Here is a 27,444-nt window from a genome sequence, read left to right on the forward strand (position 1 = left end):
CTCTCCAGAGCAATAGGATTTTAGATGTGAGCCACTGTGCCGGGCTTTCTTGTATCTTTGCTCTCCTTCTAATATATTATTCTAGTATGATAAATATCTACAACATGCTGAAAGACCTATTGAAGCTAGCAGAAAAAAAGCCAGACTTATTTTCCTTTAATCTTACATACCATCGTCCTACTGCCAAACTTTTCAGAGTTAAGTCAATATTACCTATAGTTCACTTGCTTATTACAACATTTACTATTTAGTTCCTGCAATACTCATATGCCTATTTTAGTCAAAAACTCTGTCATAAATAACCAGAAATTTCATCCTTATATTAATTCAAAGGCCAGGACTTAAAAATCTGCGTTCTTTGGAAAATGATACAATGGGGCCACCACAAAGTGAGACTATGCTTCAAAAACATCAAAAAAACCCCTCAAAGTTAACTTCAATGGTAGGCTGTTCTTTGCTACTCTTTTTACTTGAATGACATTCGTCCCTTCTAAACCAGAGAAATGGGTATACTAAACCCTTTCAAAAAGAACTATACTTGTAAGTTTTATTCCACTTATTTCTTCTTGGCCCATGATCCTCCAATAACCTCTTTTCCTTTAAATATATTTCAAGTTGTCCCCAGATGATTCTTCCTACAGATTTCCTCATACTTCCATGAACTTTTCTACCAGCCACATGCTACTTTCTTTTATAGTCAAGGCTGAAAGGTGTCACTACCTCTCCTTCTACCCATATAATCCCTAAAGCCTCTGAAATCTTGCTTTAGCCTTAACTTTACACTCCTAAAACTTCAACTCAAAGGTCACCAAAAAGTTTCTAATTGGTAAGGCTTTTTTTTGTTTGTTTTTGTAGAGACAAAGTCTCACTTTATGGCCCTCGGTAGAGTGCCTCACACAGCTCACAGCAACCTCCAACTCCTGGGCTTAAGTGATTCTCTTGCCTCAGCCTCCCGAGTAGCTGGGACTACAGGCACCCGCCACAATGCCCGGCTATATTTTCTGGTTGCAGTTCAGCCGGGGCCGGGTTTGAACCCGTCATCCTCGGTATATGGGGCCGGCACCTTACCGACTGAGCCACAGGCGCCGCCCGGCTTTTTCTTTCTTTTTTTTTTTTTGAGACAGAGTCTCAAGCTGTTGCCCTGGGTAGAGTGCCATGGCATCACAGCTCACAGCAACCTCCAACTCCTGGGCTCAAGCAATTCTCCTGCCTCAGCCTCCCAAGTAGTTGGGACTACAGGCGCCTGACACAATGCCTGGCTGTTTTTTAGTTGCAGCTGTTGTTGTTTGGTAGGCCCGGGTGGATTTGAACTTGCCAGCTCAGGTGTATGTGGGTGGCGCCTTAGCCAATTGAGCCATAGGCGCCGAGCCATGCTAAGGCTTTTTAAACTTATTTTCTTCAACCTGCTAGCAGCAAGTGACAGGGTCAACAACTTGTTGCTACTTTTTTTTTTGAAACAGAGACTCCTAGGCTCAAGCAATTCTCTTGTCTCAAACTCCTGAATAACCAGGACGACCAGTAGCCCGCCACAGCACCCAGCTATTTTTAGAGCCGGGTCTCACTCTGGCCCAGGCTGGTCTCCAACCTGTGAGCTCAAGCAATCCACTCGCCTCAGTCTCTCACAGTGCTAGGATTGCAGGCAGGAGCCACTGCATCCACCCAACTCCTTGCTATTTTAAACTTACCCACCTGGATTTCTGTGACAGCCTACCATTTATTTAAATGTCAGAAATACAATTTCTCAATTCTACTGATTATGTTGTTACTTTCCCATTCTTCGCTGCTCTTCCTCTATCCTCTTCCCTTCTACATTTAATCTACCTTGAAAGCTTCAATCATTATCACTGAAATGATTCCCAGTTTGATATCTGTTAATTAAGTTCCACTGCAAAGCAAAAACTTCTTCTAACTAAAGTACTACTCTGTATTGTGAACAAGAACCAAACACAGTTCTTACACACAATGGAAAGTGAATTAGTATTAATCCTCACCAGTTTTTCTCCTAATGACACAGTAAATTCTAATTATTTGTTGCACTCACTTCAGCAGCACGTATGCTAATTATGTGGCTGGGATTAACTCAAATAATCAAGTGTTTATGTAAGGGCCCGAAAGATACAAATATGAAAAGGAGGCTGGCTCATGCCTATAATCCTAGCACTCTAGGAGGCCAAGGCGGTGGACTGCCTGAGCTCACAGGTTTGAGACCAGCCTGAGCCAGAGTAAGACCTCATCTCTAAAAATAGCCAGGTGTTGTAGTGGGCGCCTGTAGTCCCAGCTACTTGGGAAGCTGAGGTAAGAGAATCTCTTAAGTCCAAGAGTTTGAGGTTGCTTGTGAGCTGTAAAGCCACGGCACTCTACCCAGGGTAAGAGCTTGAGATTCTGTCTCCAAAAAAAGAAAAAAGAATAAACAAAAAAATCCAGTTGGCAGCAGTAGAGAATCTGAAGGCAATACAATACTAAATATAGAACAGGCACTAAATAAATATCTGGTCAATGTGGTTTGACAGGAAAATAATGTAGTAAATTTATTTATTCCTAAACCTCTGTTGAATAAGTTCTTAAACTGATTATAAATCATACCTTAGAAGGAGGTGGTACAGGCTTGGGAACCAGGTTCTTATAGACACTTGGAACTATGGATAACGATTTGTTCCCATTTGCATGGTGAGATCCTGGTGAGGTGAATGCAGCAGAGAAGGCAGCAGCAGGATCCTCTTTGGAAACTTTTTTGATAACTAGCATTTTGGAGGGTTGCTTGGCACTAGGTGGGTTTTCTGTGAAATAAAATAGTGGAGACAAAAGAGTGTCAAACCTATTTATTGTGTAACATGAAGTGGTAGCTTACAAAGGGCTCACCTTTAATAAAGAGGTTGACAGTTCAGACAGAGGGACATGCATTGTCTGATGTGCACTTAATAGATACTATCAGAAGTGATACTATGAGGGAATTGTAGGAATAAAGGCAACATCTGAAGCACTGATACTAAATTCATAAATCAACCAGAAAGCCCAAAGATATTAGCAAACCTTACAGGGCACAACAAATCTAATGTGTATTGTGGTCAGGCATGAACCAAACAAGAATATATACAAGGTAGCAGTTCCTGTCAGGATGGGAATGGAGAGAGAAGAGGTAATTAGGAAAAGGAGTCTGTCAAGGGACCCTCTGACAAGGGAAACTTGAGCAAATGATTATTATTATTTTTGAGACAGAGTCACACTATGTTGACCTCGGTAGAGTGCCATGGCGTCACAGCTCACAGCAACCTCAAACTCAATTCTCTTGCCTCAGCCTCCCAAGTAGCTGGAAATATAGGCGCCTGCCACAACGCCCGGTTATTTTTTGCTTGTAGTTGTCATTGTTGTTTGGCAGGCCCGGACTGGATTTGAACATGCCAGTGCTGGTGTATGTGGCTGATGCCCTAGTTGCTGAGCTAAAGGAGCTGAGCCAACTTGAGCAAATTATTAACAAAGAGAAAAAGGTACAGCAATCATCATTAATCCTATAACACTGAATCTAAAACCATTTAGATATGTTAAACACTTTCCAATAAGACACCTGGCTAGTGAACATGTTTAATGAAGGGACCAGGAGAGTCCAATGTGTAAATGCCATAGATTAGCTTGGGCAATATAACAAGATCCTGTCACTTAAAGAAAAATATATAAACATACACACACATATAGGGGAATTTTTAGTATATATCATTATGTATACTCACTATAGGTTTAGAAGACAATCGTAACATAAATATTTAATTTGTTATAACTGAATTAGCAATATTAATCAATGATTATTTTTTATGAAGTTTATATCACTCTCCTTTTACTTGAAGTATGATTCCAAATTCAGGTAAGCTCTCAATTGTCTGTATTCTGACTAGATTACTGTGACTACTTTCAACACTGTTCTGGAGGATAAAGTAACCTGCAACAGCTGTAGACAGATTACTGAAGAATAGATGTTAGTTACCATGGACCAATGGATGAGCTGAGAAATGACAGATAAACAAAAAAAGAGATAAAGAATTTTTGTTCCTGGATCTGCCAAGAAAAAATTTAAACTTATGCCTTTAAAACAGCAAAATCTACATACCCCACACTCCAGAAGGCGTCCCAAAAGGTCTGCATGGCTGATTCTGTTTGCCAGCTTCTGGATTCAAAGAAGGCTAGGAAAAAAGGGATATGAATGGTTGACACAGTAGGATGATCATTTTGGCACTTTTCACAAAGTAGCCATCAACATGGAACCTATCAAATAATTATATATTTAATAATTTAACACTGTAGTCAGAATTATAACAAATAGAAGATACTGAAGTACAACATCAATAAATATTCTGTTAATCTTTTTTTTTTTGAGACCAAGTTTCACTATGTTGTCCTCTGTAGAGTGTGTCACAGCTCACAGCAACCTCAAACTCTTGGGCTTAAGCAATTCTCTTGCTTCAGCCTCCCAAGTAGCTGGGACTACAGGCGCCCACCACAACATGCGGCTAATTTTTTGTTGCAGTTGGTATTCTTGTTTAGCTGGCCCGGGCAGGGTTCAAACCAGCTAGCCTGGGTATATGTGGCCAGGGCCTTACCCACTGAGCTACAGGCACCACCTAATCTTAGGCTTGACTTTCTTGAGTTCCATTTCCTTTGATGTAAGCGGCATTTATTTATTGTTGGTGGGTTAAATGGAAAGTTTAATATAAAGAGTTCTTAACTATGACAAAAGATTAACCGTTAAGACATAAAAAAATCTTCCTACAGGTAAGGGAGAGTCCCCAAGGAAGGAGTCTGAAAGAGTTCAGACTTCGTTCAAGATGTGCTTTAGCCATGGGATAGCAGAGAAGTTTGCCACCCTCCACTATTGCTGTTATTGATGTCAAATGCCCATTTATTTTTTAAACAAACAGACTAAACGTGCCAAGTTGCCACTTTGCTCTAGGATATGCATGCCAAATAAAAAAACACAGAAAGGAGTGGCACCTGTGCCTCAGTGGGTAGGGCGCCAGCCCCATATACTGAGGATGGCGGGTTCGCACTCAGCCCTGGCCAAACTGCAACAAAAAATAGCCAGGTATTGTTGCAGGCGCCTATAGTCCCAGCTACTTGGGAGGCTGAGGCAAGAGAATTGCCTAAGCCTAGGAGTTGGACGTTGCTGTGAGCTGTGACGCCAAAGCACTCTACCAAGGGTGATAAAGTGAGACTTTGTCTCTAAAAAAAAAAAAAAAAAAAAGACACAGAAAACTGTATGAACAAGAATGTGGATCATCTTCTTCAGCTGTAAAGACAAGTCAGTGAAATATATAGCATTCCTGCATTTTTTTCATTTTTTTTTTTAAGAGACAGAGTCTCATTTTGTCGCCCTTGGTAGGGTGCTATGGCATCACAGCTCACAGCAATCTCAAAACTCTTGGGCTTAAGCAATTCTCTTACTCAGCCTCCCAAGTAGTTGGAAATACAGGTGCCCACCACAATGCCTGGCTATTTTTTGGTTGTAGTTGTCATTGTTGTCTGGTGGGTCTGGGCTGGATTCGAACCTGCCAGCTCTGGTGTATGTGGCTGGCGCCCTTGCTGCTTGAGTTACAGGCGCTGAGCCCAGAAAAGGTTTTGTTATAGGTGATAATAAATAATAAGAGTTCTTAATCTCCTTTATGTGCTGATTTTTTTTTTTTTTTTTTAAAGAGAGGGTCTCGCTTTGTCGTCCTCAGTAGAGTGCACTGTGGCATTATAGCTCACAGCAACCTCCAGCTCTTGGGCTTAGGCAATTCACTTGCCTCAGCCTCCCAAGTAGCTGGGACTACAGGTGCCCACCACAACGCCCGGCTATTTTTTGTTGCAGTTTGGTCGGGGCCAGATTTGAACCTGTCACCCTCGGTATATGGGGCTAGCACCCTACTTACCACACCGCCCAGAGTTGGCTGTTTCCTTATTTTAATTGGCATGTGTTCTTAGGTACAATGTATCTAAGGTTCTCAGGGATACTGGCTCTACTTATGCAGTACCTCTGATCTCTTTCAACTGAGTTTTAAAAACATCCTTTTAAACACTTTACAATCCCCCTCAAAAAACTTTGCCTTCCCTTCTAAAAATAACAACTATCCTAACTTATAGTGACGACCCCATTGCTTTTTAGTATCCAAGTGTGTATAGTTCAATGCTATGGTTTTGTATCCGAAATCACTTCTTTATAATCTACAAGTTTTTTGGGTTTTTTTGGTAGTTTTTGGCCGGGGCCAGGTTTGAACCCACCACCTCCAGTATATGGGACCGGAGCCCTACTCCTTTGAGCCACAGGCGCTGCCCGCCCCCTTTTATTATTAAATCATAGCTGTGTACATTAATGTGATATCGGGGCACCATACACTGGTTTTACAGACCATTTGACATATTTTCATCGCACTGGTTAACATAGCCTTCCTGGCATTTTCTTAGTTATTAAGACATTTATTCTACCGTACCCTTGTAAGATGCACCGTAGGTGTAATCCCACCAATCACCCTCCTTCCACTCCTCATTCCCCCTCCCTCGCCTCCCTCTCTCCCTTCCCCATATTCTTAGGTTATAATTGGGTTATAGCTTTCATATGAAAGCCATAAATTAGTTTCACAGTAGGGCTGAGTACATTGGATCCTTTTCTTCCATTCTTGAGATAATTTACTAAGAAGAATATGTTCCAGCTCCATCCATGTAAACATGAAAGAGGTAAAGTCTCCATCTTTCTTTAAGGCTGCATAATATTCCATGGTGTACATACACCACAATTTATTAATCCATTCGTGGATCGATGGGCACTTGGGCTTTTTCCATGACTTAGCAATTGTGAATTGGGCTGCAATAAACATTCTGGTACAAATATCTTTGTTATAATGTGATTTTTGGTCTTCTGTTTATAAACCTAGTAGAGGAATTATAGGATTGAATGGCAGATCTATTTTTAGATCTCTAAGTGTTCTCCAAACATCTTTCCAAACGGAATGTATTAATTTGCATTCCCACCAGCAGTGTAGAAGCCCCCCCCCTCTTTTTTTGAGACAGAGTCTCACTTTGTCACCCTCAGTAGAGTGCTGTGGTGTCAATGGTCATAGCAACCTCAACGTCTTGGGCTCAAGTGATTCTCCTGCCTCAGCACCCTCAGTAGCTGGGACTATAGGCACCCGCCACAATGCCTGGCTATTTTTAGAGGTGGGGTCTCGCTCTTATTCAGGCTGGTCTTAAACCCATGAGCTCAGGCAATCCAACTGCCATGGCCTCCCAGGGTGCTAGGATGAGCCACCATGTCTGGCCTAATCTACAGGTTTTTAAAAAATATCATATACTTTTGTATTTACTATAAATAGATAACTGGTTTAAGATATTAATATGAGAGGTTACACAATACTTTCTTCAAATTTTGTGAAGGCAACATCTTGGTGGTTTTGTGTTCATTTATTAAAAGACATATAACATGCTTGGTGCCTGTAGCTCAGGGACTAGGACGCCAGCCACATACATCAGGGCTGAAGGGTTCAAACCCAGCCCCGGACTGCCAAACAAAAATAACTACAACCTGGGTGTTTTGGTGGGCACCTATAGTTCCAGCTACTTGCGAGGCTGAGGCAAGAGGATCGCTTAAGCCCAAGAGTTTGAGGTTGCTGTGAGCTGTGATACCATGGGACTATACCCAGGGCAACAGCTTGAGACCCTGTCACACAAAAAAAACAAAAGCAAAAAACATAACAGCCAGCCATGGTGGCTTAAACCTGTAATCCTAGCACTCTGGGAGGCTGAGGCAGGTGGATTGCTTGAACTCAGAGTTCAAGACCAGCCCAAGCAAGAGTGAGACCCCATGTCTACTGAAAATAGAAAAAATAGCTGGGCATAGTGGCACATATTTGTACTTCTAGTTACTCAGTTCAGGAAACTGAGGCAGGAGGATTGCTCAAGTCCAGGAGTTTGAAGTTACTGTGAACTGTAATGATGCCATGACACTCTATCCAGAATGATAGAGTGAGACTCTGCATTTAAAAGAAGCAAAGGAATATTGAGATTGTAGTGTGCTTCTATATAGTCCAGCTTCACTGGAGGCTGAGGCAGGAGGATCACTTGAGCCTGGGAATTCAATATCACAGTGGGCTATAATTATGCCAATGTATTGCAACTTGGGCCACAGAAGAACTTATCTCTTAAGGAAAACAAAGTCAATAAACATGCAAAATTCCACACTGGGAATGCACAAAATAATAATCTAGTTTCTATTTCAAATTATACTAATCAATAGTGTAAATAACATATTTCTGTTTTACCCCACACCATTTATTCACTACAATTTTCTCTTTGCTTACCAAAATACATAAAAACCAAAACTAGTAGGGTTTCAGATCCAAATACATTTGTTTTCTATACTTTGAACATTGCATGTCAGGGCAGCGCCTGTGGCTCAGTGAGTAGGGCGCCGGCCTCATACGCTGAGGGTGGTGGGTTCAAACCCAGCCCCGGCCAAACTGCAACAAAAAAATAGCCGGGTGTTGTGGCGGGCGCCTGTAGTCCCAGCTGCTTGGGAGGCTGAGGCAAGAGAATCACGTAAGCCCAAGAGTTAGAGGTTGCTGTGAGCCGTGTGACGCCACAGAACTCTACCGAGGGCGATAAAGTGAGACTCTGTCTCTACAAAAAAAAAAAAAAGCTAAATAAACATTGCATATCAGATATAAATTACGTTATAATTACTGTGGGTTTATTTAATTATATGTCATAGACATATATAAAAAAATTTGTGACTGGGCTCAAATGGCTAAGGCGCCAGCCACATACATCTGAGCTGGTGGGTTTGAATCCAGCCTGGGCCTGCCAAACAACGACGGCTGCAACCAAAAAACAGCCAGGTGTTGTGGCGGGCGCCTGTAGTCTCAGCTACTTGGGAGGTAGAGGCAGAGAAATTACTTGAGCCCAGGAGTTGGAGGTTGCTGTGAGCTGTGATGCCATAGCACTCTATCCAGGGTGACAGCTTGAGGCTCTGTCTCAAAAAAAAAAAAAAAAAAAAAAAAATTTTGTTTTGAAGTAGCGCCTGTGGCTCAGTGGGTGAGGTGCTGGCCCCATATACCAAGGGTGGAGGGTTTGAACCTGGCCCCAGCCAAATTGCAATAAAAAAAAAAAAAAATGGCCAGGCATTGCGGTAGGCCCCTGTGGTCCCGGCTACTTGGGAGGCTGAGGCAAGAGAATTGCCTAGGCCCAGGAGCTGGAGGCTGCTGTGAGCTGTAATGCCATGGCACTCTACCAAGGGCGATAAAGTGAGATTCTGTCTCTTAAAAAAAAAAAAAAAAAAAATTGTTTTATAATAACATCATATTGTAATTTTCTTTCTAATTTCTTTCACTAGTTTGATAGGAATTTCATCAATTCATTTAGTGTGATGAGCAATACAGATTATGTTTTTAAATTATTCCCACTGGTCTTTCTGGGATTTGCTTATAATTTTATTCTATAAGTAATGAAAATTATAATTTGGCATTCTAGTATTTATGGACTATTAGTTATCTAAGACATTCTGGAGAAATATTCACTATGTAAGGGTAGTACAGACCATTCTAAGGAGAAAGTTTTTTTTTTTTTTTTTCTTTTCAGACAGAGTCTTACTTTGTCACCCTCGGTACAGTGCCAATAGCCTCATAGCTCACAGCAACCTCAAACTCTTGGGCTCAAGTGATTCTCTTGCCTCAGCCTCCCAAGTATCTGGGACGACAGGCACCTGCACAATGTCCAGCTATTTTTAGAGACAGGGTCTCGTTCTTGCTCAGGCTGGCCTCCAACCGGTGAGCTCAGGCAATCCACTGGCCTTGGCCTCCCAGAGTACCAGAGTACTAGGATTATAGGTGTGAGCCACTTTGCTCTGCAAGGATACATTTTTTTTTTTTTTTTTTGGCAGTTTTTTGGCTGGGGCTGGGTTTGAACCCACCACCTTCGACATATGAGGCCAGCACCCTACTGCTTGAGCCATAGGTGCCTCAAGGATAAAGTTGTGAAGAACAGTTAACCTGAGGATAGGAATTCACATTAACACATAATTTAAGTCAAGGACTTCTGGATATTTCCTAGACTTCGGGGTACAGAGGCTAATGCCTAAATTTGACTCTTCTTTAGTTGACTTTATTAACATGTTGAAATGACTATATAACAGAAGCAACTGATTAATCTAACATCTCTAGAACTGCAGTATTTCATATAATAGTCATTACACATATGTGTTTGCTGAGCACTTAGAAAGTATATAGTCTGGCTTGGTGCCTGTAGCCTGGTGGTTAGGGTGCTAGCCACATACTCTGGGGCTGGCGGGTACGAACCCAGCCCAGGCCTGCTAAACAGCAATGACAACTACAACCAAAAAATAGACAGGAGTTGTGGCAGGTGCCTGTAGTCCCAGCTACTTGCGAGGCTTAGGCTAGAGAATCGCTTAAGCCCAAAAGTTTGAGGTTGCTGTGAGCTGTGATGCCATAGCACTCTACTGAGGGTGACCTAGTGAGACTCTGTCTCAAAAAAAAAAAAGGAAAAAAGGAAGAAAAGAACGTGTATAGTCTATATGGAGATGTGCTATAAATCCACAAAGAATTGTGAAGGCTTAGTATAAAAACATAAATTATCTCACTAATAACGAATGTAATTATATTCAAATGGTATTTTGTTAAATAAGATATTTTAAAATTTCACAAAGAGGTACTCTTAAAAACTCTACCTTTGATTTAGAGGCAAAAAATCATGGATATATAATTCAGCATACAACTGCATAAAGTTTTATTAAATATGTAAGTAAAATCTAAAATACTCTTAATTTCATGTTTATAACTTATCCCAATTATTTTATTTTTATTTATTTATTTAATTTTGAGACAGAGTCTCACTATGTTGCCCTCACAGTAACCTCCAACTCTTGTGCTTTAGTGCTGCCTCAGCCTCCCAGGTAGTTGGGACTACAGACAGCCGCCACAACGCCTGGTTATTTTTTGGTTGCAGTTGTCATTGTTGTTTACTGGCCCCGGGCTGGGCTTGAACCTGCCAGACTCTGTGTATGTAGTCAGCGCCCTACCCACTGAGCTACGGGTGCCGAGTCCACAACTATTTTATATACCAGAGAACAAAATCAAATCCCTCTTAAAATAGTCAGAAAAAGACAATTTAACATGAGACCAGGCAAGATGGCTCACGCCTATAATCCCAACAGTTTGGGAGGTCAAGGTGGGAGGATCACTTGAAACCAAGGAATTCGAGACCAAACTGAGCAACATATCAAGTCCTCACCCCTGCAAAAACAGAGAAAATTAGCCAGGATGGTGGTGTGTGCCTGCATTCCCAGCTGCTTGGGAGGCTGAGGCAGGAGGAATGCTTGAGTCCAGGATTTTGAGGTTGCAATAAGCTAGAATGATATCACTGAACTCTATCCCCGGCAATAGAGTGACACTCTGTCTTCCCAACGACAAGAACAGCAACAAAAAAAGAAAAAGAAAAAAACAACTCTTTTCTTTTGCTGAAAGTTACACAGGAAGTTTGATCATCATTTTCAAACAAATCAACTAAGTCCCTTCCTTTATTTACTTTTTTTTTTTTTTTTTTTTTTTTTTGTAGAGACGGAGTCTCACTTTATGGCCCTCGGTAGAGTGCTGTGGCCCCACACAGCTCACAGCAACCTCCAACTTCTGGGCTTAAGCGATTCTCTTGCCTCAGCCTCCCGAGTAGCTGGGACTACAGGCACCCGCCACAATGCCCGGCTAAGTCCCTTCCTTTAAAAATAATAAAAACCTAAGCTTAGGGACTGACTTTTCTGAATTCTTTAATTAGTCTTACTAATTAACTAAGTCTCATATTTCAGGCATTATCTGTTGAGTTTTTTTAATTTTAATTTTATTTTTTATTTTTGGCTGGGGCTGGCTTTGAACCCGCCACCTCTGGCATATGGGCCAGGACCCTACCCCTTTGAGCCGCCTATCTGTTGATTTTTAACCAGGCCACCTGAAGGTTGATACTTACAAAGTCGTCTTCTTCAAACTGCAACTTTTCCACCTTGTCTTCTTTCTTTTCTTCCCTAATCTCCGTAGGTGGCCTTTCCTGAAAGGAGCAGCCTTTACGAGAATGGAAGCTGCCATTCCAATGGCGATGGTTCCCCACGCCACCTCCACTACGCTGGCTCATGCAATCATGACCTCGGGAAGAGCCATGCCAACCAGACGGGTTCCCTGGGATTCCAGCATATGCTCCCTTTGAGACACTAGAGTCTGAAGAATCATGGCGGAACAGGGAGGGCTGGTGCCAGGAATCTATAGTAGTAAGGAAAAGCAACACATTAGATTGTTTGCTTCCTACAGTTCATAAACCATTGGGCCAGATGCTTCCTGATCTGGTTTGTGGTATTGCCAAAAAACTTTCAGGAGACCTTTTCAATAAAAAGTCTACACAAAGAAATCACAAAATATATCTTTTCTTTGTGAAGCAATTTCTGAATGAATTCTTCAACTTAATAAATGATTCATGAAAATGTAAAAATGTTAGAACTACAAAGCCAAAATAGCTGGATAATGATTACTAGAGAATCTAATTAAGAACTATAGGGCGGCGCCTATGGCTCAGTGAGTAGGGCGCCAGCCCCATATGCCGAGGGTGGCGGGTTCAAACCCGGCCCCGGCCAAACTGCAACAAAAAAATAGCCGGGCGTTGTGGCGGGTGCCTGTAGTCCCAGCTACTCGGGAAGCTGAGGCAAGAGAATCGCGTAAGCCCAGGAGTTGGAGGTTGCTGTGAGCTGTGTGACGCCACAGCACTCTACCGAGGGCGGTACAGTGAGACTCTGTCTCTACAAAAAAAAAAAAAAAAAAAAAAAAAAAAGAACTATATTCATAAAAGATCCTATTTCAAAATAGAGACATGCACCCTCTGCTTGGGCTTACCTTAACCCTAAGTGAATAGCTTTTTTTTTTTTTTGAGTCTCACTTTGTTGCCCTTGGTAGAGGGCTGTGGCATCATAGCTCACAGCAACCTCTAACTAACTCTTGGGCTCAAGCGATTCTGTCGCCTCAGCCTCCTGAGAAGCTTTTGCTGAAAGTTACACAGCACAACGCTCAACTATTTTTAGAGATGAGGTCTTGCTCTGGTTCATGCTGGTTTCGAACCTGTGGGCTTAGGCAATCTACCCATCTCCCCCTCCTGGAGTGCTGGTATTACAGGTGTGAGCCCAAGTGAGTAGCTTTAATACTGTCTAGTTATAAAGGTTGGACACAGCTTACCTCCTGTAGTTCGTAGGGATCCATTGTTAAAAAAGCCATCAGAGGAATTATGTCGACGACGGCTCACTCCAAATCTACCTTCTCCCCGGGATAGGTGCTCTCCGTGTTTTTCAAAGGTGGCAGTAGGGGACTAAGATAATAAAGTATAGAGAGGCGAGTATATAAATATTAGTCTCTTTCAATAACTTAGTAGGTTTTGCATCAAGCTTTCACAATGCAAGTAATACAGGTGGTAGAAATTCCAAATATTAGCATTATCTACCATAAGGGATTTGAGTCTTTTTTACTTTACCTATTCCAGGCCTTTGTGTTATTTTAGAGTAGTCTTAGGTTATACACACAAACATTAATTAACTTCCTTTACCACAGATGGGAAAAAAAGGCAGCCACTTCAAATTTTTTAGGGAGGAGACAGTCTCATTCTGCTGCCCAGGCTAGAGTGCTGTGGTGGCAGCCAAGCTCACAGAAACCTCGAACTCCTAGGTTCAAACTGATCCTCCTACCTCAGCCTTCCGAGTCACTGAGACTATAGGCAGATATAACCACACTGGCTGGGCTAATTTTTCTATTTTCAGGAGAGACAGGGTCTCCCTTTGCTCTGGTTGGTCTGGAACTCCTGTTCTCATCTGATCCTCCCACCTCAGCCACCCAGAGTAGTAGGATTAGAGGTGTGGGTCTAAACTTCAATTATTTACATGAAAAAAAAAAAAGGGAAGGGAAAATACCCCCCAACTCCTATAAATATCTACAAAGAGCAAGTCCAACAGGCTGGGTGCCATGGCTCACACCTGTAATCCTAGCACTGATGGAGGGAGAGGCAGGAGTATGGCTTGAGCTCAGGAATTTGAGACCAACCTGAGTAAGACCAAGATGTTATCTCTATTAAAAATAAGAAAAAAACAGCAACTCAGGAGGCAGAGGCAGCAGGATCATTTGAACCCAAGAGTTTGAGGTGGTTGCTGTGAGATAGGCTGACCTAATGGCACTCTACCCTTGAGAACAAAGTGAGATTCTATTCTATTAAAAAAAAAAAACAACACAAAAACAAAAAAACAAATCTTGTGCTGGCCATAATGCTTGCCTGTGTTCCCTACTTAGGAGGCTGAGGCATGAGGATCACTAAAGCCCCCTCAAAAATGAATAAATCTAAACAGTTTTATAATTTCTATGAATTATTCTGGAATTGCCAAGAAAATAATAGTTTACCTATTACCCTGCAAAGCTATTACTAACTCTAGAGAGGTTTTGGGGTGTTTTTGGAGACAGTCTCACTCTGTCACCTGGGCTAGAGTGCAGAGTCATCATCATAGGTCACTACAACTAAACTATTGAGGGCTCAAGCAATCCTCCTCCTCGGTCTCCTGAGAAGCTGTGACTACAGATGTGTGCCACCAAGCCTGGCTAATTTTTCTGTTTTTGTTGTAGAGATGGGACTCTTGCTTATGCTCAGTCTGGCCTCAAGTGATCCCCCCTCTTTGGCCTCTCAAAGTGCTAGCATTTCAGGCATGAGCCACCATATCCAGCCCTACAGAGTTTTTAGTTGTATAAAATGTTTCCAAACGTTAATTAAAATACCTATAACATTACTTAAAATACCTATAATTATTCTGTAATTTTGAGATCATCCCCATTTTACTCATTTATACACACTGAAAGAGATCATAAAGAATAAATCTCTGGGCTCAGTGCCTGTAGCTCAGCAGCTATGGCGCCAGCCACATACACCGGAGCTGGCGGGTGTGAACCCAGCCCCAGTCTGCCAATATAACAATGGCAGCTATAACCAAAAAATAGCTAGGCATTGGGGTGGGTGCCTATAGTCCCAGCTACTTGGGAGGCTGAGGCAAGAGACTCACTTAAGCCCAAGCGTTAGAGGTTGCTGTGAGCTGTGACGCCAGGGCACTAAAAATATATATATATATCTTTGAAGTACTACAAATAAAAGGAAGTAGTATGAGAAACCATTATTATTATTTTTTTTTTTGGCCGGGGCTGGGTTTGAACCCGCCACCTCTGGCATATGGGACCGGCGCCCTACTCCTTGAGCCACAGGCGCCGCCCGAGAAACCACTGTTACAGATGAACTCTAATATCCCTTTCTATTCCAAAGAATTAAAATAAATCCTATGGTATTCTTTTTTTTTTTTTTTTTTGGTAGAGACAAGAGTCTCACTTTACCGCCCTTGGTAGAGTGCCGTGGCATCACACGGCTCACAGCAACCTCCAGCTCTTGGGCCCATGCGATTCTCCTGCTTCAGCCTCCCAAGCAGCTGGGACCACAGGCGTTCTTTTTTTTTTTTTTTTTGAGACAGAGTCTCAAGCTGTCCCCCTGGGTAGAGTGCCATGGCATCACAACTCATAGCCACCTCAAACTCTTGGGTTCAAGCAATTCTCTTACCTCAGACTCCCAAGTAGCTGGAGTATAGGCACCTGCCACAACGTCCGGCTACTTTTTTGCTGCAGTTGTCATCGTTGTTTTAGCTGCCCCGGGCTGGGTAAGAAGCCGCCAGCCTCAGGGTATATGTCTGGCGCCCTACCCACTGAGCTATGGGCATCGCCCTATCCTATGGTATTCTTAAATGATATAGACCAAAGTCTATAAAGTCATGAAAAGAATGGATACGTTTCATAGGAAAACTATAGGTTTGGGTATAGACATTTTTTTTTTTTTTTTTTAAATTTGGCCAGGGCTGGGTTTGAACCCACCACCTCCGGCATATGGGACCGGCGCCCTACCCGCTGAGCCACAGGCGCCGCCCCGGGTATAGACATTTTTATGTAATTCCCAATGAATATCAACATCCTTACCAATAGTTGGTACTGTTATGTCAGTCTTTTTTTTTATTTTACCCATTCCATGAGGTACAAAGATTTTCCATATTTTCTTCTAAAAGATTTATGGTTTTAGCTTTGCAATTTAGGTTATGATTCATTTCCAGTTCATTATTATGTATTATATTAAGTAAAGGCTGAGGTTCTTTAATCCCTCAACCTATACAGATATCCACAGTTGTTCTAAAACTATTTGCATAAAAACAAAAAAAAACCCACATCCTCACTGACTTACTTTGGTACTTTAGCCAAAAATCAACTGATTACACATAGAGGACTATTTAAAAAATTTTTTTTTCCCATTCCTATCTATCCTTATGCCCAAAGCATATAACTTTTCTTATGATAGCCTTATTGAAAACACTGAAATAATGTCTTCTAATTCTTTTTACTTAGTTCATGTGCTAAAGCAATTATTCATTGTATATAAAAGATCTGTATACTTTTATTTTATTTTGACACAGCCTGAGGCAAGAGACTCACTCAAGCTATAGCCCTGGGTAGAGTGCCGTGGCATCACAGCACACAGCAACCTTCAACTCCTGGGCTTAAGCGATTCTCTTGCCTCAGCCTCCCAAGTAGCTGGGACTACAGGCACCTGCCAGAACGCCCAGCTATTTTTTTTTTTTTTTGGTTGTAGTTGTCATTGTTGTTTGGTAGGCCCGGGCTGGATTCAAGCCCACCAGTTCTGGTATATGTGGCTGGCGCCTTAGCTGCTTGAGTTACAGGTGCCGAGCCAAGATCTGTATACTTCTAAAAGTGTTTTTCTGGGCTTGGTGCCTGTAGCTCAAGCAGCTAGGGTGCCAGCCACATATATCAGAGCTGGCGGGTTCGAATTCATCCTTTGCCAAATAACAACTACAACCAAAAAATAGCCGGGTATTATGGTGGGTGCCTATAGTCCCAGCTACTTGGGAGGCTTAGGCAAGAGAATCTCTTAAGCTTGAGAGTTTTAGGTTGCTGTGAGCTGTGATACCAGGGGACTCTACCGAGGGTGACATAGTGAGACTCATCTTTAAAAAAAAAAAAAGTACACATTGGGGCAGCGCCTGTGGCTCAGTCAGTAGGGCGCCGGCCCCATATACCGAGGGTGACGGGTTCAAATCCGGCCCTGGCCAAACTGCAACCAAAAAATAGCCGGGCGTTGTGGCAGGCGCCTGTATTCCCAGCTACTCGGGAGGCTGAGGCAAGAGAATCGCTTAGGCCCAGGAGTTGGAGGTTCCTGTGAGCTGTGTGAGGCCACAGCACTCTACCGAGGGCCATAAAGTGAGACTCTGTCTCTACAAAAAAAAAAAAAAAAAGTACACACTGATGTGGACTATATAATTAGTTATATCCTATAAACAGAATGCTAACCAAATCTATGAAAACATTTTTGAAATCATCAGGTCAGGCTGAATATATTAAAAAACCAGACTATAAAACAGACCAACTGGGGATGAAAAAACTGGTATTTGGGTAAGAATAGAGAATAGTACCTTAGTTGACTGTGGTGTTGAGAAATTTAGCCAAGCAGGAACAAAATCATGCTGCGCCATTTAGGTCCAGTGTCTCTTTTTCAATAAGGTGAGGCATCCAACCTCATGTCCAGGATCTGAAAATAGGAAAACTAAAATTACTCCAGCCTGCAAGAATTTGATATTAATGTGTAAAAGAATCTGTGATTGGGGGCGGCGCCTATGGCTCAAGGAGTAGGGCGCTGGCCCCATATACCAGGGGTGGCAGGTTCAATCCCAGCCCCAGCCAAAAAAAAGAATCTGTGATTACCCTAAAATCCCTCTTTACAGAAAGACCTGCCTCTGAGCCTCTCTATAGACGACTTACCACTCTCCATATCTCAGAGAAGTTCTAAACAATAGCAATAGTCTGTGAATACATGACCACGACAAACACAAACAGAAAAATGTAACATGAGTCTGGAAGGTTTTACGAAGGAAGTTAATGAGTCTTAAGTTACATTATAAGAACTTGAAGAACAGTCACTGACTTAAAACTACAAATACTTAGAAAAAGAGATTAACCTGCTTCAAGAACTCAGGTAACTTCTAGCAAAAGCAGTAGAAAAGGTCTTCCTAGAGAAAGAAAATATAACCTCTCACATTACTTTCTTTTTTTTTTTTTTGAGACAGAGCCTTAAGCTGTCACCCTGGGTAGAGTGCCGTGGCATCACAGCTCACAGCAACCTCCAACTCCTGGGCTCAAGGAATTCACCTGCCTCCACTTCCCAAGTAGCTGGGACTACAGGCACACGCCACAACACTTGGCTATTTTTTGGTTGCAGCCATGATTGTTGTTTAGCAGGCCCAGGTTGGATCCAAACCCGAGCTCAGGTGTATGTGGCTGTAGCTGCTTGAGCCACAGGCGCCGAGCCCACATTACTTTCTTCAAATAACAATTATATCTCAGTTTTCCTGAGATCTACGGATACCTTCAAACCACCCATTGATATTTTCCAAAATTAAATACATCAGAAACCAAGTGTATTTCTTACGACACATATACATAGAGTTTCCTTTGAAAGTTAGACATATGGAAAATATTTACCCCAGAGTATAACCTCTGTGGTCCTGTTTCCTGAACTCCTTGAGTCTGCCAGCTGGATTTTCCGCGAGGTTTCCTTGTTAAACGTGTGCTTAAAGTAACCTAACCAGCAGCACAGCTTGAGATGAAACACAAAGAAGCCAGCTTCTGTGTGGTTCACTTTCTCAGTCCCTCAATTGCTGGTCTTAAACTACTAACACGTTTCCAAAAGGGGGAAAGGGGAAGGGGGAAAGGGGAAGGGGAACATAAAAAGTATTTGTTACATTTAAAAAAGGGGGAAGGGGAAAGAGCTATGTCTACGTTCACCTCATTCAACTTCCTTCAGTTTGGCACTATGATGATGCTTAATTAGGTGATACATGGACATTTGCACAGTGAGTCCAAACACTGCTCATAACCAAGTCATAGCTAGAAAGACAGATGGGCTCAAGTGTGGGCAACTAATGTCATCAAGGTAATAGATCAACAATATTAAAGTCCTACTATAAAAGATACTCTGAGGAATCAACTTCAGTGGTAAAACATCCACATGACAAAGCCCTTAAAATATAAATCTCATTATTCTTACGCACACAACTGCTAAAAATAATGTGCAGATATGTATTTATATTTGTCTTCTCCTACAAAATCTAAGGAGATTAGAAATACCGTCTGAAAAGGAAAAAAATCAGATAAGAACTTGTTATACTTTTCCCACCATGGAATAGCAGCTTTCAAGGCAAATTTCTTGGTATAAAGCTCCTAAAGGTATATTCTATTGCTTTGGTCTTTATTTATAAATTCAGAGCAAAGGTAAAATAAGGAGAAAGACAGTGAGTAAGCAGTAGTCAAGGAGAAAGACAGTTCCAAAATGAGGTTTTCTTCTCTTCAATTTTCTGTATTTCACTTGTTCTGCTCTTTCCCAAAACTGAATTGAGCTACTGTAAGGTGATGTAAAGAATCTTCTATTGCTTTGATAGAGAAGTCATGTATAATTTGAATCCATTTCCATCTTCACTCAATCATTTAAAATGCCAGGTCTATGACTCTGTAAATGAAAACAGAAAAACAAATAAAACCATGAATCAATCACAAGAAACAAAAATTGTTGTCAAATATAACTGCTAAAATGAGGCACAGTCAAATGATCAATCAAATCAATGTACTCAGCATCAAAACCTTTAAGTCCAATTTAGATACTAATTCAATGTATTACCACCTGCAACAAAATAACTGAGATTAGTATCTAAAGTCCAATTTAGACACTAATTTAATGTATCACCACCTGTAACAATAAATCTCCTAAGGATTTCAGAAAAATCACTTTAATAGAGTATGTTTAAAAAAAAAAAAAAAATCAGAGACTAGGCTCATCGGCGAGGGCGCCAGCCACATATACCGAAGCTGGCAGATACAGCCCGGGCCTGTCAAACAACAATGACAACTACAACCAAAAAATAGCTGGCCATTGTGGTGGGCACCTGTAGTCCCAGTTACTTGGGAGGCCGAGGCAAGAGAATCGCTAAAGCCCAAGTGTTTGAGATTGCTGTGAGCTGTGACACCACAGCACTCTACTGAGGGCAAGTAGTGAGACTCCGACTTAAAAAAAGAAAAAGAAAATATCAGAAACTAATATTGAAGTTTGCTTTTTTTTTAGACACAGTCTCAAGCGGGTGCCCGGGGTAAAGTGCTGTTACGTCACAGCTCACAGCAACCTCAAACTCTTGGGCTCAAGTGATTCTCTTGCCTCAGCCTCCCAAGTAGCTGGACTACAGGCGCCCTCCACAATGCCTGGTTACCTTTTGATTGCAGTTGTCATTGTTGTTTGGTAGGCCCAGGCAGGATTCGAACCCGCCAGCTCCAGTGTATGTGGCTGGTGCCCTAGCTGCTGAGCTATAGGTGCCAAGCCTGAAGTTTGCTTTTTTAATTTAACTATTTCTCCAATTAGTACATACGGTACTACGTACGGTATTCAGACATGTAAATTAATGGGTTTTTTAGGTCTAGATTTTTCTCTCATGAACACAACAGCTTGCCATACAGCTTCCTGGTATGTTACTATAATCATCATTAACTACCTAATTATTCAGTACTATCCACAGCCAGGATCCTTAAAATAAGATACTGAGCCAGGCTCAGTGGGTCAGCCCTGTAATCCTAGAACTCTGAGAGGCAGAGGCAGATGCATCGCCTAACTCAGGAGTTTGAGACGAGCCTGAGCAAGAGTAAGACCTTGTCTCTACTAAAAGTAGAAAAATTAGCTGGGTGTGGTATCAGACACTTGTAGTCTCAGCTTCTTGGGAAGCTGACGCAAGAGTATCACTTGAGTCCAGGAGTTTGAGGTTGCTGTGAGCTAGGCTGATGCCATGACACTCTAGCCTGGGCAACAGAGTGAGCCTCTGCCTCCAAAACAAAAAACAAACCAAACAAGTGACCTGTCACAGTGTTCTTACAGTGTTTACATGGTACATAATTTTACATCCGTAGCTCTCAACTTAGAGATTAAAAGCTTTTATATTCTAACTTGATATACTCTGAAACAAAAATTTCCTTGGCAAATCCTCAACATTGTTCCAGGGACTAGAAAGCATTTTCTTTTTTTTTTTGGAGGCAGAGTCTCACTCTGTTGTCCCAAGTTTAAGTGCCATGGCATCAACCCAGCTCACAGCAACCCCAAACTCCTGGGTTCAGGTGACCTTCCTGCTACAACATCCCAAGTAGCTGGAACTACAGGCTACAATGTCTGGCTAATTTATTTCTATTTTTAGTAGAGACAGGGTCTCACTCTTGCTTAGAAGCTTTTTGATAACAAAAGAATTTTTGCATCTGTGGACAATTCTTGTCTACACATGTAAATTTTATTTTAGAGGATATTGCTCATATATTCAACTCAGCAGCCTTGCTCTACTGTTTTGAGTGCATGGGAATAAGAAATACCAAATTCAGGATAGTAAATATCTCTGTGGAATTAAAAAGCAGTTCCAGACGACTTCAATTGTATCTGTGATGCATTATTTCTCAAGTTGAGTGACAGTACAAGACTATTCCATTATCTATACTTTTATATACTTATAATAATTAACAATATTAACAGAACGAGGATGTAAAATGCTAAGAAGGAATGTTAAAAAGTAAAAGATCTGAAAGAAAAAAGATCTGAAAAATGTAATTTATAAGGTGAAATACATGTATTCTCTGATCACACGTGGAATAGTCATAAAAATTTACCATATACTAGTTACAAAAAGCCTCAATTAGTTCCAAAGAATAAAACATTCTATGTTCTCTAACCATACTGTATTCAAATTAGAAAAGGATTTTCTCTTACAGTTCTCATTCTATCCCTCTCTCCTCCCTGAAAAAGAAATTATGTTTGAGGACGGAGCCCGTGGCTCAGTGAGTAGGGCACTGGCCCCATATACCAAGGGTTGCGGGTTTGAACATGGCCCTGGCCAAACTGTAATAGAAAAAAAAAAAAGAAAGAAAAGAAATTCTGTTTGAAAATCATTATTAAGTGAGGATAAGCAAGGTTAAGATGCTATAGGCAGCAAAGAGGGGATCTGCACATGCGTAGAGCAGGGTATTCTGCCTAACTAGGATGTGAAGGGTATCCACGATGGGTAGCAAATGGGGAAATGTGTATTTGTTTGTGTGTGGGGGGGAGTAGCACAGTGCAGGGTGTCAGAGCCCCTTGACACCTCTTTAGTTGCACAAGGAGAGTGCACGAGTAGGAAGGGCATCTTAATGCACACTGTGGGAACCTGAGTGGATTCAGGAGGGCATCCTGTCAGAGGGATCCGGCCACATAGATTGAGCGCTTCCATGCAGAAAGGTGTCTTGCACAGCACACAGATGCTGTAACCTAGGTAAGGAGGGAATCAAGGTAAGGGAGGAAGTAGTAACTGAAGTAGGTTAAATACTGAGAATCAATGAAAAAGTAACGAATACTGAGGAAAACAGGGAGGTTCATTTCTTGCTATGGAAAAAAAAGAGGGCAAAAATGACAAAAATTTCATATAACTTAGAATGACAACACTGGGTAAACAAGCTAGATCAGTATGTAATGGAAAATGAGCTTTAAAAACTTTTTTTAAATAGCCGGGCGTTGTGGCGGGCGCCTGTAGTCCCAGCTGCTCGGGAGGCTAAGGCAGGAGAATCACATAAGCCCAAGAGCTGGAGGTTGCTGTGAGCCGTGTGACGCCACGGCACTCTACCGAGGGCAGTAAAGTGAGACTCTGTCTCTACAAAAAACAAAAAACAAACAAAAAAAACTTTTTTAAGAGCGGCACCTGTGGCTCAAGGGAGTAGAGCGCCAGCCCCATATACTGGAGGTGATGGGTTCAAACCCAGCCCCGGCCAAAAAAATGCAAAAAAAAAAAAGTTTAAAAAAAGACATTTTTCTTAAATACTGAAATCACATTAATCTAAGCATTCTTTTTTTCTGTTCTTTTGAGACAGTCTCACTTTGTCACCGTCAGTATAGTGGCATTGTGTCACAGCTCACAACAACCTCAAAATCTTGGGCTCAAGTGATTCTCTTGCCTTAACTCCTGAGTACCCGGAATTATAGGCACCTCCCACAATACTGGGCTAGTTTTAGAGACGGGGTCTCGCTCTTGCTCAGGCTGTTCTGGAACTCCTGAACTCAAGCAATCTGCCCACCTCTGTCTCCTAAAGTGCTAGTGAGCCACTGTGCCCAGCCTAATCTAGGCATTCTTTTCAAAAAGATGAGAAGAGGGCCAAGTGCAGTGGCTGCAGCGCCAGCCATATTCACCGAGGTGGGCGGGTTTGAACCCAGCCTGGGCCAGCTAAAACAATGACAACTGCAACAACAACAAAAAAGCCAGTGTTGTGGTGGGCACTGGTAGCCTCAGCTACTTGGGAGGCTGAAGCAAGAGAATTGCTTAAGCCCAAGAGTTTTAGGTTGCTGTGAGCTATGACACCACAGCACTCTACCCAGGGCAACAGCTTGAGATTGTCTCAAAAAAAAAAAAAAAAAGAGAAAAGAGCAATAAAGCAAAACTAAAGAAACATAAAGGAGAGAAGCAAAAAAAGTCAGAAAAATAAAGATAGTTAAAAAGTATAATTTTTATTTTCTTTTTTGAGATAGAGTCCTGTTGTGTCACCTTTGGTAGAGTACCGTAGCGTCATAGCTCACAGCAACCTCAAACTCTTGGGGATAAGTGATTCTCTTGCCTCAGCCTCCCAAGCAGTTGGGACTACAGGCACCAGCCACAACGCTCGGCCACTTCTTGGTTGCAGTTGTGATTGCTGTTTAGCAGACAGGGCCAGGCTCGAACCCGTCAGCCTCAGTGTATGTGGCTGGCACCCCACTCACTGAGCTACAGGCTAGAAGCCTAAAAAATATAATTTCTTTTCTTTTTTTTTTTTTTTTTGTAGAGACAGAGTCTCACTGTACCGCCCTCGGTAGAGTGCCATGGCGTCACACAGCTCACAGCAACCTCTAACTCTTGGGCTTACGCGATTCTCTTGCCTCAGCCTCTCGAACAGCTGGGACTACAGGCGCCTGCCACAACGCCCGGCTATTTTTCTGTTGCAGTTTGGCTGGGGCTGGGTCCAAACCCGCCACCCTTGGCATATGAGGCCGGCGCCCTACTCACTGAGCCACAGGCGCCACCCCTAAAAAATATAATTTCTAAAAAGATTAATTCGGGGGGCGGCGCCTGTGGCTCAGTGAGTAGGGCGCCGGCTCCATATGCCGAGGGTGGCGGGTTCGGACCCAGCCCCGGCCAAACTGCAACAAAAAATAGCAGGGCGTTGTGGCAGGTGCCTGTAGTCCCAGCTGCTTGGGAGGCTGAGGCAAGAGAATCGCGTAAGCCCAAGAGTTAGAGGTTGCTGTGAGCCGTGTGACGCCACGGCACTCTACCCGAGGGCGGTACAGTGAGACTCTGTCTCTACAAAAAAAAAAAAAGATTAATTCGGCTCGGCATCTGTAGCTCAAGCAGCTAAGGCACCAGCCACATACACTTGAGCTGACGGGATGGAATGCAGCCCAGGCCACCAAACAACAATGATGGCTGCAACCAAAAAATAGCCGGGCATTGTGGCAGTCACCTATAGTCCCAGCTACTTGGGAGGCGAAGGCAGGAGAATTGCTTGAGCCCAGAAGTTGGGAGGTTTCTGTGAGCTATGATGTTACAGCACTCTACACAGGGCAACAGCTTGAGGCTCTGTCTCAAAAAACAAAACAAAACAAAAACAAAAAACAAAAAAACAAGGGCGGCACCTGTAGCTCAGTGAGTAGGATGCCAGTCCCATATACCGAGGGTGGCCGGTTCAAACCCGGCCCTGGCCAAATTGCAATAAAAAAATAGCTGGGTGTTGTGGCGGGCGCCTGTAGTCCCAGCTACTGGAGAGGCTGAGGCAAGAGAATTGTCTAAGCCCAGGAGTTGGAGGCTGCTGTGAGTTGTTTGACACCACAGCACTCTACTGAAGGCGATAAAGTGAGACTGTCTCTAAAAAACAAAAACAAAACCCTCCCTCTAAATGGAGTTCCAGGTGAAGAAAAGAAGAGGAATCTCTACCCATAGTTTCCTTTCTTGGTCAGCAAGTGGGTGGCATGTTATAAATTGGGACAGGGCTGTTTCCCACATTGGGTGAGGCCTGGAGTTCACAGCCAGCACACCGAAAAGAATAATTAGGGAGGAGGTCTTGATATTGGTTCTGTGGCCCAGTTTTTTTTTTTAACAGAACTGACTGCAAGACATATTCTGGTGAAGACCAAGCTTCTTTTTTTTTTTTTTTTTTTGCAGTTTTTGGCTGGGACTGGGTTTGAACCCACCACCTCCGGCTTATGGGGCCGGTACCCTACTCCTTTGAGCCACAGGCCCCAAGACAAGCTTTTAATAAAACAAATTGGGTGGTGCCTGTGGCTCAGTGAATAGCACCAGCCCCATATACTGAGGGTGGCAGGCTCAAACCTGACCCTGGCCAAACTGCAACAAAAAAAAATAGCTGGGCATGCCATGAAGGCTATGTTAACCAGTTTGATGGAAGTATTTCAAAGGATAACTCCTGTGGCTCAAAGAGTAGGGCACTGGCCCCATATACCGGAGGTGGTGGGTTCAAACCCAGCCCCGGCAAAAAAAAAAAAAAAAAAGAAAGTATTTCAAATTGTATATAAAACCAGCACACTGTACCTCATGATTGCATTAATGTACACAGCTATGATTTAATTTAAAAAAAAAAATAGCTGGGCATTGTGGCGGGCACCTGTAGCCCAGCTACTTGGGAAGCTAAGGCAAGAGAATCACCCAAGCCCAAGATCTGGAGGTTGCTGTGACCTATGATACCAGGACACTCTATGAGGGCGACAGTGAGACTCTGTCTTTAAAAAAAAATTAAAAGAAGCCAGCTCCAGCATGCAAAATAAGATGATGATTCTATCATTCACTGATACAGGGAATAAATATCATTTCTTTAGTAGAATTCAAAGTTGTTTTTACATAGGCCTATACCTATAACTCCTGGTAATACATGTAAGATGATACTGTCCTGCTTTTTTTTTTGTCCGACATCTTAGCCAGGTTGCGGTAGTGGCAGCTCCTCTCCTAGCTTCGCAATGCCGCCCAAGGACAAGAAGAAGAAGAAAGATGCCGGAAAGTCGGCCAAGAAAGACAAAGACCCAGTGAACAAATCTGGAGGCAAGCCCAAAAAGAAGTGGTCCAAAGGCAAAGTTTGGGACAAGCTCAACAACCTAGTCTTGTTTGACAAAGGTACGTATGACAAACTCTGCAAGGAAGTTTCCAACTATAAGCTTACCACTCCAGCTGTGGTCTCTGAGAGACTGAAGATTCAAGGTTCCCTGGCCAGGGCAGCCTTTCAGGAGCTCCTTAGTAAAGGCCTTATCAAACTGGTTTCAAAGCACAGAGCTCAAGTAATTTACACCAGAAAGACCAAGGGTGGAGATGCCCCAGCTGCTGGTGAAGATGCATGAACAGGGTCCAACCAACCATATATTTGGTAAAATAAAACATTATTGAACCAAAAAAAAGATGATACTGTCCTTAAAATAAGTTCTTCCAGAGGATGCCCGCAGCTCAGTGGTTAGGGTGCCGGCCACATGCTCTGGGGCTGGTGGGTTTGAACTGGATTCAAGCCCAGACCCACTAAACAAACAAAAAGGTAGCTGGGGCTCAGTGCCTGTGGCTCAAGCGGCTAAGGTGCCAGCTACATACAACGAGCTGGTGGGTTCAAATCCAGCCCAGGCCCGCTAAACAATGATGGACGCAACCAAAAAAATAGCCGGGCACTGTGGCAGGCACCTCTAATCCCAGCTACTTGGGAGGTGGAGGCAGGAGAATGGCTTGAGCCCAAGAGTTGGAGGTTGCTGTGAGCTGTGATGCCACAGCACTCTACCCAGGGTGACAGGTTGAGGCTGTCTCAAAAAAAAAAAAAAAAAAAAGTAGCCGGGTATTGCGGTGGGCACCTGTAGTCCCAGCTACTTGGGAGGCAGAGGCAAGAGAATCACTTGAATCTAAGAGTTTGAAGTTGTTGTGAGCTGTGACTCCACAGCACTCTACCTAGGGTGACAAAGTGAGACTCCTGTCTCAATAAAAAAATTAAATAAGTTCTTCCAGAAAAGTATCAATCAAATCAAGCTTCCTTATGGAAAAGATGTAATTGTTTGTTGCATACTTTATGCCTTAAGAATGCTGGTTGAGGGCGGCGCCTGTGGCTCAGTGAGTAGGGCGCCGGCCCCATATGCCGAGGGTGGCGGGTTCAAACCCAGCCCCAGCCAAACTGCAACAAAAAATAGCCGGGCGTTGTGGCGGGCGCCTGTAGTCCCAGCTGCTCGGGAGGCTGAGGCAAGAGAATCGCGTAAGCCCAAGAGTTA

At 42.7% G+C, this 27,444-nt stretch overlaps 3 protein-coding genes across 8 annotated transcripts in view; 1 reads left to right on the top strand and 2 right to left on the bottom strand.

Annotated features, from left to right (window-relative positions):
* IPP (intracisternal A particle-promoted polypeptide) overlaps window positions 1–27,444 on the bottom strand; it is a 189,008-nt gene that overhangs the window by 88,993 nt on the left and 72,571 nt on the right. The gene's annotated exons all lie outside the window — the stretch shown is intronic.
* Window positions 1–27,444, bottom strand: part of GPBP1L1 (GC-rich promoter binding protein 1 like 1) — a 56,276-nt gene that overhangs the window by 10,560 nt on the left and 18,272 nt on the right. For all 5 annotated transcript variants that reach the window (XM_053575310.1, XM_053575312.1, XM_053575309.1 and 2 more), the window contains 6 exons: window positions 18,612–19,635; window positions 17,546–17,661; window positions 13,236–13,365; window positions 11,989–12,275; window positions 4,100–4,172; window positions 2,584–2,777 (listed from right to left, as the gene is read on the bottom strand). In XM_053575310.1, the coding sequence (XP_053431285.1) occupies window positions 2,584–2,777; window positions 4,100–4,172; window positions 11,989–12,275; window positions 13,236–13,365; window positions 17,546–17,605 (744 nt within the window). In that variant the 5' untranslated portion in view covers window positions 17,606–17,661; window positions 18,612–19,635. The remainder of the gene's footprint in view (window positions 1–2,583; window positions 2,778–4,099; window positions 4,173–11,988; window positions 12,276–13,235; window positions 13,366–17,545; window positions 17,662–18,611; window positions 19,636–27,444) is intronic.
* Window positions 26,072–26,586, top strand: LOC128574592 (40S ribosomal protein S25-like). The gene has a single exon (XM_053575333.1). It carries the CDS (start codon window positions 26,170–26,172, stop codon window positions 26,542–26,544), a length of 375 nt encoding a protein of 124 aa, XP_053431308.1. The 5' UTR covers window positions 26,072–26,169; the 3' UTR covers window positions 26,545–26,586.

The sequence above is a fragment of the Nycticebus coucang genome, chromosome 22 (assembly GCF_027406575.1).
Source record: "Nycticebus coucang isolate mNycCou1 chromosome 22, mNycCou1.pri, whole genome shotgun sequence".
NCBI lineage: Eukaryota > Metazoa > Chordata > Mammalia > Primates > Lorisidae > Nycticebus > Nycticebus coucang.

Coding starts and splice junctions, on each gene's coding strand:
- LOC128574592 (XM_053575333.1), top strand. CDS start 26,170: ATGCCGCCCAAGGACAAGAAGAAGAAGAAAGATGCCGGAAAGTCGGCC.